The following is a 17,273-nucleotide window of genomic DNA, read 5'->3' as shown; positions in this document are numbered from 1 at the left end:
TGTTGATTCTCTGTTTGGCTTAGTTTTTCGGATCTTTGTTGTGGAGGGACGGCGTGGTGTTTCTGCCTAGAGCGCCATCTTGCCGGAAGTCCCAGGCCTTTCTTTTAAGACACTTCTGGGTGGACTCGAACTGCCGTCAGCAGTATGTTAACTGTTTGTACCACCCAGGGACTCCATGTACTTGTTACTAAATGTAATCCTCACAACTATGCTAAAAGGTACTACTACCCTCATTTCCCACATGAGGAAACCACCGCTCAGAGAAGAGTAATAATAACTGCTAGTATTTATTGAGCACTTACCATGTGCCAAGCACTCTGTGTATGTATCTCATATAATTCTCACCTCAGGCCTCTGAGATAGGGGAGTTTGGAGAAGTGGCTTATCTAAGGTCACACAGATTGTGAGTGCTGGAGGCAAGACTTGAACCCTGTGCCCTCCACTTCCAGAGGCCAAGTTCTTAAGCACAACGCTACATAGCCAGTGGAGTCACTTGCCTCTCATCCAGTTAGTGGAGGTCAGAGTTGGAGATGAAACCCAGTCAGGCCGATTCTGAAGCCAATGCTCTTTACTCTTCAGGAGTCAGCAAACTAGAGCCCACAGGCCAAATATGGCCTGCTATCTGTTTTTGTAAATAAAGTTTTATTGGAACATAGGCATGTCCATTTATTTATGTACTGTCTATGTGGAGACCATATGATCCTCAAGGCCTAAAATGTTCACCAGCTGACCTTTAACAGAAAACGTTTGCCAACACCTGCTCTATACTATACTGCCTAAATGCTCATGAAACTCTCTTCTCCCCAAAAGTCAGGGTGCCCCAGGCCCAGTGTGACCCCAGAACTCCCTTACCATCACCCACCTGGGCCATGAGCCCATGAGCCTCAAGTACAAGCCCTTACTCTCTTGATTACAGTTGGTTTTATGTTTAACAGTAGGAAAAAAATCCTGCAATCAACCCTAATGTTTCCTTTTAGGAGAATGATTAAATACATCATGATATCTCAATCCAACAGATTATTAATATAACCACTAAAAAGGCTCAACATGAAAAATAATGCAGCTTTATGCAACAGTACATACCATATAACACTAAGTGAAAAAAAGAACAATGTGCCTCATAAGTATGATTATTCTAGAAGCTGTGTTTAAACGTTAATGTGGTTTGAAAGAGGCCAGAGAAAGCTAGAAAGGCTTTGTGCTAAGGTGAAGTGGTGAGTGTGAGCTATTTCTGTAGCATTCTCTAAATATAGTAAAACCCCAATAAAGCTACAGATGGGGCCCCAAAAATGCAACCACATAAAACTCAGGGTTGTGATTAGATTCATGAAATGAACGCAAGTGTGCACAGCCAGCTGGCCACTGGTCCCAGGACTTGAGAGCCACCCACCAGCTACGTTTTATCTGATTTTATGTTATTACAGGGTGCTTTAAAAGGACCAGGCCCTGGTGAAGGACATCATGCTTGGCAAAGTGCAGGGTCAGTGAAAAAGAGGAAACCCCTCAATAAGATGGATTGACACAGTGGCTACAATAATAGGCTCCAACATAGCAACAATTGTGAGGATGGCGCAGGACCAGGCAGCATCCCATTCTGTTGTACATGGGGTCACCATGAGTTAGAACCAACTCGAAGGCACCTAATAATTATAACAGTTTTAAAACTTCTTATTGCAAAGCAGCCCTGTCAGAGTGGGTTCGTAACCATCTCAAAATCGGCCTCTATGGGGAGGGGAGGGGTATGGTTTCTGTCTGGAAAGGCAAGGGCTCTGGGATTGGGGTGGAGCTGCCTTAATCAGTTCATCATTTCAAACTTCACAGCAGAGAAAGGAAAACAAGCCTGTGGAGGTCAGTGTGTCCACGCAGCCAACATTCCCATGCTCTGATGAATAGCATGTCTTTGTTTTCCATGTCCTCAGTGACCCCATAACTATAGCCAAAAATCAATTACTGTTTCCTTAGCTTGTCTGTCATCTCTGATAGTCATCCTAGGACACAGAAGTGCTGATCACACACATGCCCCAAACAACAGCTGGACTTGTTCAGACACATCAAGAGGCTTCTTCCTCTACCCCAGCATCCTCACTCGGCACTCTTAATGCATCTCTGGATCTTGTATGTCGTGAATACTCCTCTCAGGCCCTTGGGTATGACTTTCAACACAGCTGAGAAGAGGCTCAATGATTATCTGGAGGGCTGGGGGGTGGGAAAAGACAGCCAGGTGGGGCCTACTGCAGATGGCACCAACCTGGGAAGGAGGACTAGCAGTGTGACCCTGTGCCCCGGGACAAGGGTCAGAGGATACTCTGAACCTCAGTATCCTCCACTGTAAAATAAGATCTTGGAGTGGGCGCTAAATGATCTCTAAGCACCTTCTGTAGCAACCCTCTGCAGTTTGCTCATTCTTTCAGATGAGAGCAGAGCAGTCATTTGAGTCAAAGTCACCCGAACAGTCCGCGACTTCCAGTCCTAAACTGAAACCAACAGGCTACTTTTTGTTCTGCAAGAGTTAATGTGCATATAGTGAGTACAAAGTTTCTTTTTTTTTTAATGACAACTTTACTGAGATACAATAATTCATATGCCATAAAATTCATCCTTTTAAAGTATATAATTTCTTGGTTTTTAGTATATTCATAGTTGTACATGCTATCAGGACATGTTATCAGGAGGGACCAGTCCCTGGAGAAGGACATCATGCTTGGTAAAGTACATGGTCAGCGAAACTGAGGAAGCCCCTCAATGAGATGGACTGACATAGTGGCTGCCAACAATGAGCTCAAGCATAACAACGGTTGTGAGGATGGTGCAGGACAAGGCAGCTTTTCATTCCATTGTACAGAAGGTCGCTATGAGTCGGAATCAACTCAACAGCATCGGACAACCACAACAATGATCACCACTATCTAATTTTAGAACATTTTCGTCACCCTCAAAAGAAAGCCCATCTCTATTAGCAGTCACTCCCCATCTCTCCTCCCCCAGCCTCTGGCAACTAGCACTTTGCTGTCTATCTCTACAAAGTTGCCTATTTGGGACCTTTCATGTAAGTGGGATCATACAATATGTAGCCTTCGCGTCTGGCTTGTTTCACCCAACATCATGTTTTCAGGGTCTATCCACATCATAGCGTGTATCAGGACTTCATTCCTTCTTATGGGCAAATCATTCTCCGTTGTATGGGCATACCACAGTTTCTTTATCCACTCATCAGCTGATGGACATTGGAGTTGTTTCCACTTTGGGACTAATATGAATAATGTTGTGATGAACGTCCACGTACAAGTTTTTGTATGGACACGTGTTTTCCTTTCTCTTGGGTATATACCTAGGAGCGGAATGGTGGGGTGACATGGTACCTCTACGTTTAACATTTTGAGGTACTATCAAACTGTCTTCTAAAGCAACTCATCATTTTACCTGCTAATCAGCAGTGTAGAAGGGTCAGTTTCTCCACATGCTCACCAACACTAGTTATTGTTTTTGTCTTGTTGATTAGAGCCATCCTGGGTGGGTGTGAAGGCGTGTCTCACTGTGGTTTTGATTTGCATTTCCCTGATGACTAATGATGCTGAGCATCTTTTCATGTGTTTGTTGGCCATATGTATACCTTCTTTGGAGAAATGTCTGTTTACAGGGTTTCTTTTTAGGATAACGAAATGTTCCAAAATTAGATTACTTACTGAGTTGCATAACTCTTTAAAATATACTCAAGACCGTTAAATTTGTACACTTAAAATGAGTGAACTTGATGATATGTAAATCATATCTCAGTAAAGCTTTTTTTTTTTTTTTAAAAAAAAAAAAAAGGTTAGTGTGCATAATAGTCATGAGTAGGCGGGAAGGCAGAGGCCTGAGAAGACTGCAGATTCCCAAGCCTCACTGCCCAGAAACTGATTCAGTAGGTCTGGGTGGGACCCAGGCATCTGCATGTTTACACACTCCCCCGGCAATTCTACCCAGGTGGCTCTAGGGCCTCACTTTGACAAGTGCTGCTGTTGTATGTCTGGGCCCAGGATTGGAGCGAGGCTGCCCAACAGCTCTCTATGGGAGACCTGTTCTTGGAGGCCCAAGAGGTAGAAGGGAAAGAAGAAAGGCCAGCATGTACCAATGGATATATTAAAAAACATACGAACGTGCTTTTCTCTTTTGCACTTTCTTGCATTGGACTTGGCCCTCATTCTGTCCGGGGTACCCCTGGGCAGAGGAAAGGGCTGGGATAAACAACCTGAGATGAAGCCACTGGGCTTCCCTGTGCCTGCTGGGACTCCAGAGGTCCCGGTGTGCCCAGTGGGGGGACTCAGACTTGCTGCAAGTGCCGGTGGGCCTACAGACGCCTGCACCTGGGAGAAGGACTTCAGAGCTCAGGGCCTCTGCGACTGGAGGCAGTGGCAGTAAACAGCTGGGACCACAGACTTCAGTGGGACTTCAGAGGACACCAGAGCACGGGGTAACACAGACCAAGAGGATCTAGACATCAGAGTGACAAGTGGCAAGTCAAAGCTATTCTTCTGTGAGGGCTTGTGACAAACATTATATCAGTTCTATACACATACAGATACATACACATAAAACCAAGCCAAAAAAACCAAACCTGCTGCTGTCCAGTCGATCCCGACTCAGAGCGACCCGATACAACAGAGGAGAACCGTCCCGCAGGGTTTCCAAGGGGCTCCTGGTAGATTCGAACTGCTGACCTTTTGGTTAGCGGCCAAACGCTTAACCACTATGCCACCCGAGTTTCCCACATATAAAACATATACACAAAAACACGCGTATTTTGGACATGTTATCAAGAGGGACCAGTCCCTGGAGACGCACATCATGCTTGGTCAAGCAGAGGGTTGATGAAAAAGAGGAAGACCCTCAACTAGATGGATTGGCACTGGCTGCAATGATGGGCTCAAACATGGCAGTGGCTGTGGGGATGGTGCGGGACCTGGCAGTGTTTAGTTCTGTTGTACACAGGGTCTCTATGGATTGGAACCAACTCAATGGCACCTAACAACAGCAACTCACACACGTAAGATACATGTATACATATCTATACACACCTATACATATATTGGAGCCTGGTGGTGCAGCGGTTAACAGTTTGGCTGCTAACCAAAAGGCTGGCAGTTCAAATCCACCAGCCACTCCTTAGAAACTCTATGGAGCAGTTCTACCCTGTCCTATAGGGTCTCTGAGTTGGAATCGACTTGACGGCAACAGGTACACAGGCATCAGCTAACTTGAAGTGTTATGGCCCTACTGCGTATATAGAGTGCATATGTGCATCAGCACATAAACAGCTTTCATAATTTTTAAAGCACTCTCACTAACAGAGGAGCACTTACCCTTTTTATACCAAAACAAAAAACATGAAAGTGGCTCAGAGAATGTGTAAACTGTCCAAGCTGCAGGGGTCACCAGGGACAGAACTGGGACTAGGACCCAGGGTCCCTGCCACCACTACACATCTTAACCCCAGTCTCAGCCTGCAGCAGCCCTTCCCTCCACATAACTGACAGCTACACAGAATTGCAACAAATACTTTTTTGACTTACATTTGCATTCCCTTGAGGAGGGAGCTCTGTGTGCACAGCTGGGGTTCAGGAAGCCCACCACCCGCTTTCAGCTCCCACCTTCCCCCTGAGTAAGCCGTGGGGCTGAGAGCAAGGCCTCATCCTTCAAGGAAGCCATTATAACAGAAGCTGGCTTCTTCCCAGCTGTGGCATTATCTGATCATACATACTTGAAAACCATCCTCTTGATTTTCACCTTCACTTCCTGTCGGGTAGCAAACGAATCCAAGGGGAATTCCAGATGAGGGGTGGAACTGAACTGGAACACTCCCACTCTGACCTGCAGTAGGAGACAGGGGGCAAATCACAGACATTCCTAAGAGGTCTCAAGGGACAGGAAAGGTTAACAGCCTGCCTCCTGTCCACTCAACAAACACCAGTGCTGGAGCTATCACCAATCTCCAAAAAGAAGGTTCCAAAGACCAGGAAGAAAATCTGGAAGGAAATAGCTGCATCTGCCTGTGTCCTGCACTGCCAACCCCCGCAATTCAATCTTCTCAACCCACATCCCTCAACCAACCAAGCAACCAACCAGCTGCTGTGGATGCTGACTTATGGCGACCCCACGTGTGTCAGAGTAAAACTGCTCTCCGCAGGGTTTTCAAGGCCGTGACCTTCGGAAACAGACTGCCAGGCCTTTCTTCCTAAGCACCTCTGGGTGGGTTCAAATCACCAACCTTTCAGTTAGCAGCTCAGCGCTTAACCATTTGTATCACCCAAGGGCTCCCCACATCTTGCCCCCCGCCCCTGGCAGCTCCACATTCTGGCATCTCTCCTGGCTGGGCCACGAGCCTGGAGGATAGGCACGCCGCTCCGGTTATCAGCTGTCTCCTGGGCACAGGCACTATTTGAAGCAAGCTCATACATGATCTTGTTGAATCCACACACATTCAGTGCCCACATTACTGCTGGGGAAATGAAAATTTAGAAGAGAATACAGATCTTGCGCAAGGTCGCAGAGTTAGTAAGAAAGGGAAAACAAAAAAAAAGAAACAAACCTGTTGCCACCGAGTCAATTCTAACTCATAGTCACCCTAAAGGACAGAGCAGAACTGCCCTATAGGGTTTCCAAGGCTGTAATATAGAGGCAGACTGTCACATCTTTCTCCTTCGGAGTGGCTGGTGGGTTTGAATTGCCAACCTTTTGGCTAGCGCTTTAACCACTGCACCACCAGGGCTCCTTGTAAGAAAGGGAGCCAGGACTCAAATCCAGACCATTGGACTTCAGTGCCTATGATCTCCACTGAGGTTCAGTTATGCACCCCCCTCCTCAGCAGCCAGCATAGGCCTTCAGCAAAATGCACGCTGATCCAACTAGGGGTACCACAGAAGCCAACCACAGCCACCACCAGTTGGCTCCTTTGCTGGGTGGTCAGCCCCTCCAGGTCTGCTCTAAGCTAAAGAAAGGCCAAGGCTCCAACCAGGGGCAGATTGGATTGTCTCCAAACTGAGACAAGCAACACTGGAGCTAAAGGTATCTATGCAACGGAGGGAGCAAGAGCCACTGATGATGCCAAACCTTCTCACTGAAAAGGAGGTCCTGAGAGAAAATCCAGTGTCTTACAAAATGGAAGGAGGGAAACTGAGCAAAGCCATTATCTGAATTCTTGAGACACTAGTGTGTCCAAGCAAAGAAGGTTACAAATATTCAGGTTTCTTCTTGAGGGACCAAGCCCCATACTTAATCACTGGCTCTCAGTTGCAATTCCCATAACTGGACCCCAATTCTGGCCAAGATTTCAAATGGGCCAACTGAGTCACATTAAGCAATGTCTTAAATGACTGGCTACTACCACTACTTAAATTCCTTTGTTACATGTCTGGGGTTTGGGAGATGACCAAAGAACTCTATCTCCTCCCAGTGAGTCCACCCTTTAGCCTTTCCTTCCAGACGAAGGATGTTCTGATGAGGAACCACTGGGCATTTTAAGTAGGAAGAAATTTAAATCTCAAGTGGGCATGCGGGAGAGATGGACACTCACAGAACTACAGACAAGCTCAGGCAGAAGCTTCTGAGAAGGAACCCTTTTGAGATCTCCCTCGAGTTTAAGGTGTGATAAAGGGGGCATCACAAACAGTGGGGAAAAAGTCAGTAAATGATTTTGGGGCAAGTGAGTAGCCATCTGTAAAAAAATAAAGGATAAATTGCAAATGGATTCAAGATTTAAATGTGAAAAATGGAACCATGAAAGTTCTAAAGGAAAACTTGAGAGAATTCCTTTATAACGTTGAACTGGAAAAGATCTTCCTGTGACTTGAAATCCAGAAACCATAAAGAAAAGATTGATAAATCTAACTACATTAAAAAACAAAAACAACTTCTGCATGGCAAAACATACCTTAATGCAATAAAAAAGCTAAAACAAAATAGAAACAATATTTACAACTCATGTCAGAGACAAAGGGCTAGTTTTCCAAAATATATAAAGAGTTTCTAGGAATCAATATGTAAAATAATCCAACAGAAAAATGAGCAAAGGATATGAACAGAGACCACAACAGCAAACACAAAGGGCTCTTAAATATGTAGAAAGATACTATTTTCCTATATCAGTTTAGCAAAAAGCCAAAGACAATGTTTATATGGTTGTGGACAAACCAGGCTTGCAAACATTGCTGGTAGGAACATAAGCTGGTGTAACCTCCATGGAGGGTAATTTGTTAATATTTATCAAAAATTATAAATGCATAGGGTTACTGGGAGCTGACTCAATGGCAACTGACAACAACAAACTGGAAATTTATCCTACAGATTTATTTCCACACATGTGAAATGATGTATTTATAAGATTGTTCATCACAGTATATTTGGACTAGCAAATGTCCGTCAATAGATGATTAGTTAACTAAACCTTGGTAAATCCTTACAATGGAATGTTAATCAGTTATAAAAAAACAAAGCAACAACAAAACCAAATATATACCCATATATTGATATAAAAAGATTTCCAAGATAAATTGGGGAGGAAAAAAAGCAAGAAATAGAACAGCTTATAGACAGTATGCTTCCCTTGGTATAAAAAAGGGCAAATAACATAATTCACGTTGCTTATATTTGCATGAAGCAATTCTGCAAGGAGAGTCAAGAAAACTGGGAGGGGGACTGGCAAATGGAAAATGAGTGGGTGTGAGGGAGACTTTTCCCTGGTTATCTTTTTTATGGAACCATGTGACTGAATTACTCAGTTAAAAAGGGAATTAAAAAAACTCTCTTGAGACCAACAGCTGAGTGTATTTACTTGGGTTAAACAGGAAGGATACAATGTCAAAACAAGACAAGCTGGAAAACAGCTTAAGTCAATAGTTAAGGCATGCAATTTAATTGGTGGTCTGGGTGCAAAATCGTTACCTTTCATCTGCTTCAGTTTACTGTATGCCTCAGAAGGAAGCTTGCCCAGCTTTCCCTCCACACTGTAATCACTCCTCAGTAATCATTCTATTACAGCCAGCAAGTTAGCTTCTCAGCTTTTAAGTGTTGAGAGGAAGGCTTCAAACACCGAAAAACCCACCTTGACAAAAGAGCACCCATAATAAAGCCTTAATTTATAGCTACTTGAAAATTTCTTCCCTCAAACTAAAGTTACAGGAAGAAAAACAAGGGGCAAATCACTTCCCTTGTATACACAGATAAGAAGAAAACACAAAAATACAGCAGCAAAGATACAAAACCTGAAGCCACAAGCCAGACTGAGCATCTGGAATCACTGTCATGCAAAAGTCCTTCTAAAGCATTACGAACAAGTCTGCTTGAGTGTGTTGGAGGTCAGGGTACTCACTCATTCACACAAATACTGGAAAAAACCAGTTGCCGTTGAGTCAACTTCAACTCGTAGAGACCCCAGGTGTGTAAGAGTAAAATAGTGCTTCATAGGGTTTTCAATGGCTCATTTTTCCAGAAGATCACCAGGCTTTTCTTCCGAAGTGCTTCTGGGTGGACTCGAACCTCCAGCCTTTCAGTTAGCAGCTGAGTGCGTTAACCGTTTGTACCACCCAAGGACTCCTCACTCAGGCAGACACCTGATTCTTCTGTGTAACAAACCTTGCGGTGAGAAAGTTTTTCTCAAGCCCAAATCTAACTCCTTCAACATCCAGGGTTATAGTTCTGCCCTCTTAATAAAACAGTCACTCGGCACCTTCTTTCACATGAAAATGGTAATCATGTTCCCTCATCTGCAAGTTTCCTGGCTCCCTGTTCTGGGCACTGTCTGGCTTCCCAATATCTAGCCTAAAAAATCAGCTCCCACAATTTAGCGCCACTTTCTAGATTCGGTCCTGCGATGCAAAGGTTAAATTTCCTGCACTCTGGGGGCCTGTGGGCAGGGCAGCTGCTCCAACAGAACCAACCATGAAGTACTCAGCCACGTTTTCTTGCCTGACCACCCTCTCCCTGAGGACACGCAATTCCATCGGCACACTCCTCCTCCCCGACCCCCATGCCACACTGCCAGCTGTCCACTTGCCCTGTGAGAGCATGGTGTGAATTCTGAGTATCGTTACATCATCCTAGCCAGGGGCCATGCTGGGAAAGACACACGGTGTAGTGGAGCAAGTTCTGGGATGAAAGTCAAGAGCCCCAGTTCTTCCAGACTTAGCTCTGTCTTGAGCTTGCTGTGTGACCCTAGGCAGCCACTCAGCCTCTCTGAGCCTCAATTTCCTCATCTGTAGTCCATACAGCTCTTCCCTCCCAACCTGCCATCCTCAGTTGTCTCCAGGCCACCCATTTCAGGACACACTACATCAACGCCAAAGTCGAAAGTTTGATCTGTGTGCCATTTTGTCCATGAATAACTAGTGAAGCTTCATAAGGAATCACTTCCTTTTAAAAGCAGGGCCGTGTGTGGAGGAGGGTGGAGTTTCAGCTGTCCTTGGCCCTGACCCTTTTAAGGACTGTGTGCTGGGCTGACATCACAGTTGGGACTTCTGGTCTTGCCATGCCTAGACTGAATGATGTCTCTCCTACGGTGGCTGTGGTGGGGGGGGGTATGGGGGGCGGGTTTTGGACCGGGCAGCATTTTGTTCTGTTGTACACAGGGTCACTACAAGTTGGAACCGACTGGACAGCACCTAACAAGGGTGCTTTTACATGACAATGCAAGGCTGCTTATGTCCATGGTTATCTGCTCACTCTCCCGAAGTGACATGCATCTCTCGGGAAAATCTGGCTCTAATTAAAAGCCACTTGTGCTCCTAAATTCTAGGTTTTACCAGGAGTAACCCAGGAATGTCATTTCGGAAAACAGTCTCCAATTCAAGTAATTTTGGCTTTGCAGATCAAATGCCCCTTCTTAATTTTTTATTTGACTTTTGATAGGGAATAATTCACAAGGATTAACATCCAGAAAGTACTAAAATGTCCATATTGACGATTCTCCCCCTGTACTTGCGCCCCAACTGTCTAGTTCCCGACCTCCCCCTCGATGGGAAACCAGTTTTTAGCCTCTTAAAAGCGCTTCCAGTCTTCTTTGTGCACGTATGAGGCAAATACAAGTATAAACTCTTATTTACCCCCTTCATTTTTCACAGAAAAAGTAACACACCATTTTCGTCTTATTTTTTACATTTAGTTTGTTTTGGAGTCTTTCTATAGCAATACCTAGAAGAGCTTCCTCATTCACTTTCTGCAGCTGCCCACGGCCCCATTAAATGGGTGCACCAGAACGTATTTAACTTGTCCCCTGGGAATGGACAGTTGGATTGTCTGAAATATTGCTATTACAAACAATGCCACAATGAACAATCTGTATGTGCATTATTTTGCATCTGCAGGAGGAGTATCTGTAGAATAAATTCCTGAAAGTGCAACTGCTGGGTCAAAGGGTCCAAGCCTTTGCAATTTTGATAAATATGGTCAGATTCCTCCTATAGAGGTTGCCCAGTTTGTACGCTCACCAGCCACAAATGGGAACACCAGTCTCCTAGAGTCTTGCCAGTGGAATATGTCACCAAACTTTGGGTTTTTGTTAATCTAGTAAGTGAAAAATGGTATGTCAGTTGGAGATGTACTATTACATTAAGTCAGTTGGACATCTTGTCCTCTGTGTTTCGTTTTCTGGGAACTATCTGTGTTCATTGCCCATTTTTCTATTGGGTTGTTCAAAAATGCCCCTTTCACAAACAAGACCCACAGCTACCACACTCGGCTGATATTTATTTAGGAACCGCTGTCTAGAGCTAGGAGTCGCAAGAAATGAAGACGCTGCGTAGATTCATTTAGGCTGGAGTAATTCCTTCCTAAGGTCCCTGGATGGCACAAACAGTTTGTGCTTGGCTATGAATCAAAAGGTTGGTGATTCAAATCTACCCAGCGGTGCCACGGAAGAAAGTCCTGGCAATCTACTTCAGTAAGAGCACAGCCACTGAAAATCCCATGGAGCACAGTTCTACTCTGAGACACACGGGCTCACCATGAGCTGGAATCGACAGCAATGGGTTTGGTTTGTTGTTGTTTAGTTCCTTCCAAATGAACAGAGGAGGTAGGAGCTGTGCTTCATATTGAGACTCTGGTATTCTGAGGTAGCTATAGTTTTTGTCTGCTCAGCATGTTTGGTTTTTTTCTTTTCCCCTTTCCCATTTTTCTGCAAACACAGCCCCTCTTTCTAGCAGGCAATCATATCTATGTGTTTCCTCCACCCCTACCCCCGCCCCCAGTGGATGAGCACTTGACTCAGGTCTGGCCAGAGAATCTCTTCCTCTGGGCTCCTGTGACTGGTCAAGGGACTATCATGTGACCTCAGCTTGCTCAATCAGAGCCCTCCTGAGACTACTGCCAGATCTACAGAGAAAGAGGTATACCTTCTTTTTACTGGGGGTCACTAGCTTGAAGGACAACTTTGCTATGTCAGGGAAACCTGCCTGCAAATGAAGCCAACACAGGAAAGCAAAATTGAGGAGAAAAAAAGAATGCCTGATAGCCTTGCTTGAGCCCTTGGATCCCACCCTACCTGCAACCCGGGTTCACGAGCTGATAAGTGCCCTCTTCTACTTATGACTGGATTTCTGCCACCTGAAACCAGAGAGGCCCTAATACAAAGGCCCACCAGACATGCACTCACCCTCTCGGGGCTGATGTCCAGAGCATCACAGACCGTGATGGCAAAGTGCTTGGAGCTCTCGAAGCTCCTTTTCCCAACGCTGTGAGAGCCATCCAGCAGAAACAGGACGTCCACCGCAGCTGAGCACTGCATCACTAGGAGAGAGGGGGCAGAACGTGTGACGTGGGCTTCCCTACATCTGGGTCATGGGCAGAAATGACCTTGTGGTGGGTGGAGCTGCAGCTCCTCTTACCACAACAGAGATAACACTGCAGAAGGCCCAGGCCAGAGCCGGCCCCCATCTGAGGTGGGAAGCACACAGCCACCACGGACATGCCCCTACCTGAAAGTCTTAACGGACAAATCCAATTCAACACTATTGAGCTCAGTGAGAGGAAGGGTCTCCCGAGGAAGGGTCTCCCAGGCCAGGGAGGGACACCAAAAAGCCTTGGTCTCAGCTCTCAAGGGTTCACAGTCTAGTCAGGGACACAGTCAGGCATCCTGTTATACGAGGCAGTGTTACCCAAGAGTTAAAGTAGCAATAATAACAGCCAGCACTATTGCACGGAACATATTATTTAATTCTCGCAACCACACTGTGAGATAAGTTACTATTTTTATTTCCAGTCAACAGGTGAGGAAAGCAGGGTACATGGCAATTAAGTAACTTTCCTAAGGCCCAAGTACCAGAAAGAGGGAAAGCCAGGAATCAAACCCAGGCTGTCTGGCTCCAGAGTTCATACTCCCACCACCTCACCATGAGGAGGCAAGGGATGGGGAGTCAGAGAAGGCACCACTGAGAAGGCACCCTGGAGCTGAGGAAAGATGAAGGAGTTTCACCAGAGAGAGAAGAGAGGACGTCCCGCCTGAGGAAGGGGCATGCAGGGCCTCTGGGAATGGGCCGCAGGAGGGAATACTGATTATCGTGGAAGAGAAAGGAATATGGCGGGAAACAAGACTCTTAGACAGTGATCATATAACAGAAGACCTCGAAGCACAGGCCAAGAAATCCGGCACCAGGAATTACCGAGGGTTTTCACCTAAAAGAGTGACTCAACTGGGCCCGTTTGGGAAAATGACTTTGGTCTCAGTGAAAAGAAGTAAGAGTGAGGCAGAAAGTTTATCTGGAGTTAACAGTTTCCCTTGGGTCTGTCACACAGAAGTTGAACCGGGTGTTGGAGGACTAAGTAAAATACGAGCTTACTTTTGCTGGCAGCTGAAATCTTCCCGATGGTCTCCCTGCTTACATGGACTTCCTGAAGAGGGAGAGATGGGGGCACTAGGAGAGAAGACACCAGAAGCAGTCATTCCAAGGAGGAGGGGGAAGGAGTCTTGCTCTCCACGTTGTGTGAATACCACAAACGGGTAACAGGAGAGAAAAAAGGAATGTGAAGGAGTTTAAAGATTCGTATCTCAAAAATTAACAGAGGGATAGCATAAAGAAATCCCCTAAATATTACACCTCTATCAAATACATTTATATTGAAATTTGAGTATTTTGAAAAGAAAAAAAAACACAGAGGAGCTATAGAGAGACAGACTCAGAGCAGTTTTGGCCCTGGTTAAACATAAAAACTGGGTCCCTCTCTTGGGTGTAGCTGCCTGTACTATCTCTAGGTATGCCCTTGGAAACCTCCCCCTGGATCCCTCAGACTAAACATCTCACCGCCATAAAAACTAACCTTGGATGTGAACAGCCAACGCAGAGAAGAAATGGGTTTCATAGAAAAGCACAAGAGCAAATGCTCTAAAAAGTGACAAAATGCTGTGACTCAAACAATGACAGAGTATCCTACAGTACTACACCTGGCAATGGATCCCAAGAAAAAATATACTTTTAGGGCAAGGCATGCTAAGGAAACCACAGGAGTTCAGAATGGTGAGCCAACCACAAGAAAGTCCTGAGGACAATGAGGGCGTCACCTAGAGGACATATTTTTGAAAAGCCAACACCCCTCTGCAACTGCACTTGGTAGATTCCAGTGGCGGACGAAATGTACATGCAGATGTTTTATCAAGATAGAGAAACAAAGCTATGGTGGGCAGAGCCAGGAGCAGGAAAGGCCAGAGGAAGAGGACAGATGAATGAAGGTGACCGTGATGGGTTGCTGGGGAAAGAGGGAAAGGAGAGGGAGCTGGGGAAAAGCAGGAATCACACAGTGCAGGGAGGTTGGACTCACAGGGTTTGCAGCTGTCAGGAAAGTGACTGTGCAGGGGACACAAAAAATGTCTCAGGTACTGGAGGGGCATGCTTCTTGCTTGCAGCACCCCCTGGAATTTGCTGTTGGTCAACCGGTTAACTCAGCGTCCTTGGGCTGGTCCCAGCCTCCTTCCTAGCTCTACCTTCCAGGCTCCCCTTCAATCCCTACTCCCCAGTGCAACCTGAACTCATTTCAAGCTTTCCCACCACTTTCCTGTCACTTTGATCAGGCAGCTCCTGCACACCTGGTATGCCCTCCCTTTAATCTCTACTCACAGAGGAGCTGGTTCTAGTCAATACGCTGAACAACCAATTAGCTCCACAGTCAAAAGCTGTCAGCAAGTATCTTTCATTAGGACAGTCCACCACTGCTGTTTTGCCACCAGAGGCAGAAACAAGACATAAACTACAGAACAAAGACAGTAGACTAATTAAAGAAAAAAGATCTTCCACGTACATAAAAAATGGCAGATGTTAGAACAAAGGCAGGGGCAACGGTTAAAAAACAAACCAACCAACTAATAATTCAGCAATTTGGTCTTCCAGAAAATAGAGGCTTCCTGCAGCACTGCATTCAGAGATCATGAAGCTCTCGCCCATAACTCTTGTGGCCCCACTGCAGCCCAAGTTATATACCATCCCATAATGCAGTGCTGTTCCCATGGGCACCTCTTCCCTGTCCCCCTGGGAACACTTCCGCCCCGCCGTCCACAGAGCCTAGCCTGGCTTTCTGCATGTAGCATGTAGGCACTAAAGTTTGCCAAACTGAGTCCATGAATTATTGGTAAAGAGTCCAGCACCCAAGGAATCCCACCCTCCATCTCAAAAAAAAAAAACAACAAACAAACAAACAAAAAACCAAATCTGTTGCTGTCAATTCCAACTCGTAGAGACCCTATAGGACAGAGTAGAACTGCCCGATAGTGTTTCCAAGGCTGTAATCTTTACAGAGGCAGACTGCCACATCTTTCTCCCATGAAGTGGCTGGTGGGTTCTAACCACCGACCTTTCAGTTAGCAGCCGAGCACTTAACCACTGCACCACCAGGGCTCCCACAAGGAATGCCCACGGCTCCGCAAAGAACAGAAAAGTATTCTTCCTTTTTAAATGTCATACCAGCTGGAGAAAGGCCAGCCATCTCCCAGAGACGAGTGGGAGGGGGACTCCATAGCCAGAGGTCACTCACTAAAGATGTCACTCTAATCCGTGCCTCTCTGTAGCATATGCTCAGCTGCTGAGGTGAGCACACTTGGATGACATCACCACCACTCCCCTGAGAGGTTACATCAGGACTCTGCAGGGGTTCCCTGGCACAGACGGTTAGCTAATGTGTGACTGTGGCTACCTCTTCTACCCAATTTGGCAGACTCCCCTAAACACATCTGCCTGAGCTTACAGACTTTCAGCTGGGGTTGATGCTAATGAGCAGGCTGGGCTGAGAATGAATCAAACCTGTTCACTTTACAGATCAGAAAACTAAGACTTCTTTTTCTCAGAGGGTCCCGGAGTGGTGGAGCCAGCCCAGAAGTCAGGAGATGTGGGTTTTAAACCCAGCTCTGCTACCAACAGCTGCGTGATCTTGGACAAGTCACACAGCCCCTCCGGGCCTCCCCTGCCTCAGCTGTCAAACCCAGGGATGGTCAGAGCAAGTGCACATGGACATTCTCTGTAGACTGGACTGTGCCCAGAAGGTGAAGTCCCACGACCAGCTTGGGCTGTGCCTTGGGCTCCAGGGACCTCGTTTAGGCCCTGCTCCCAGACATGTCTCACTACTCCCAAAGCCCTTGACCATGAAGCTACTATGTTACACTGCCCACCCTGCATGGTTGGGTTCCATCACGAATATCTGTCTTGAGCACTGACTATAAGCCAGGCACTGTGCTGGGCGTCGAGATTCTACAGTGATGGATAAAGAATATGCATAATCTCTTTCCTTATAGAGTGTACATCATGAGGAGAAGATGGACACTAATTTTTTAAAACTCACGGGAGTACACTCGTGTCTCTGTTAAGTGTACAGAGCAGGTATCCAGGGCCATGGGAGGTTTCAATATGGGGATCTGACCTGATCTGGGGGTCTACACATCTCAGGACACCTATGGTGTCAGGAAGCAAGGATGCTGGGCAGGACTGAATGGTGTGTGGGGCTACAGCACAAAGGTTGGAGGAGAGAGGGACACCAGAGGGGATGTAAGGTGGCCATGGAGTCAGATCAGGGAGGGCCTCCAAAGAGCAAGGGGACATCGCTTTCTTAGGAGGGGTCCAGACACGATCAATGGCTGCTGTGTGGTGAATGGGCTGGGGGAGAGCCAGGTGGACCCAGGGAGACTGGTCAGAAGGCTACTGCAGGGGTCCCAGCAGGAGATCATGGGGCTTAGGCTAGGCAGGCAGCCACTGAGTGGAGAGGAAGGGAGGGATTTGAGAGACCCTTAGAAGTATTTTAACTTGATTTTACAACAGGATTTGAAGCAAATC

At 46.2% G+C, this 17,273-nt stretch overlaps 1 protein-coding gene across 1 annotated transcript in view; it reads right to left on the bottom strand.

Annotated features, from left to right (window-relative positions):
- Nucleotides 1–17,273, bottom strand: part of VWA2 (von Willebrand factor A domain containing 2) — a 38,595-nt gene that overhangs the window by 21,132 nt on the left and 190 nt on the right. The window contains exons 2-4 of the mRNA XM_023729893.1: nucleotides 13,803–13,877; nucleotides 12,620–12,753; nucleotides 5,738–5,847 (exon numbers count right to left, since the gene is read on the bottom strand). Coding sequence (XP_023585661.1) covers nucleotides 5,738–5,847; nucleotides 12,620–12,753; nucleotides 13,803–13,877 — 319 coding nt within the window. The remainder of the gene's footprint in view (nucleotides 1–5,737; nucleotides 5,848–12,619; nucleotides 12,754–13,802; nucleotides 13,878–17,273) is intronic.

This window comes from Trichechus manatus, unplaced genomic scaffold (genome assembly GCF_000243295.1).
Source record: "Trichechus manatus latirostris isolate Lorelei unplaced genomic scaffold, TriManLat1.0 scaffold00031, whole genome shotgun sequence".
NCBI classification, from domain to species: Eukaryota; Metazoa; Chordata; class Mammalia; order Sirenia; family Trichechidae; genus Trichechus; species Trichechus manatus.
The sequence above is the reverse complement of the archived record's forward strand: the minus strand, read 5'-3'. Positions and strand labels throughout refer to the sequence as shown.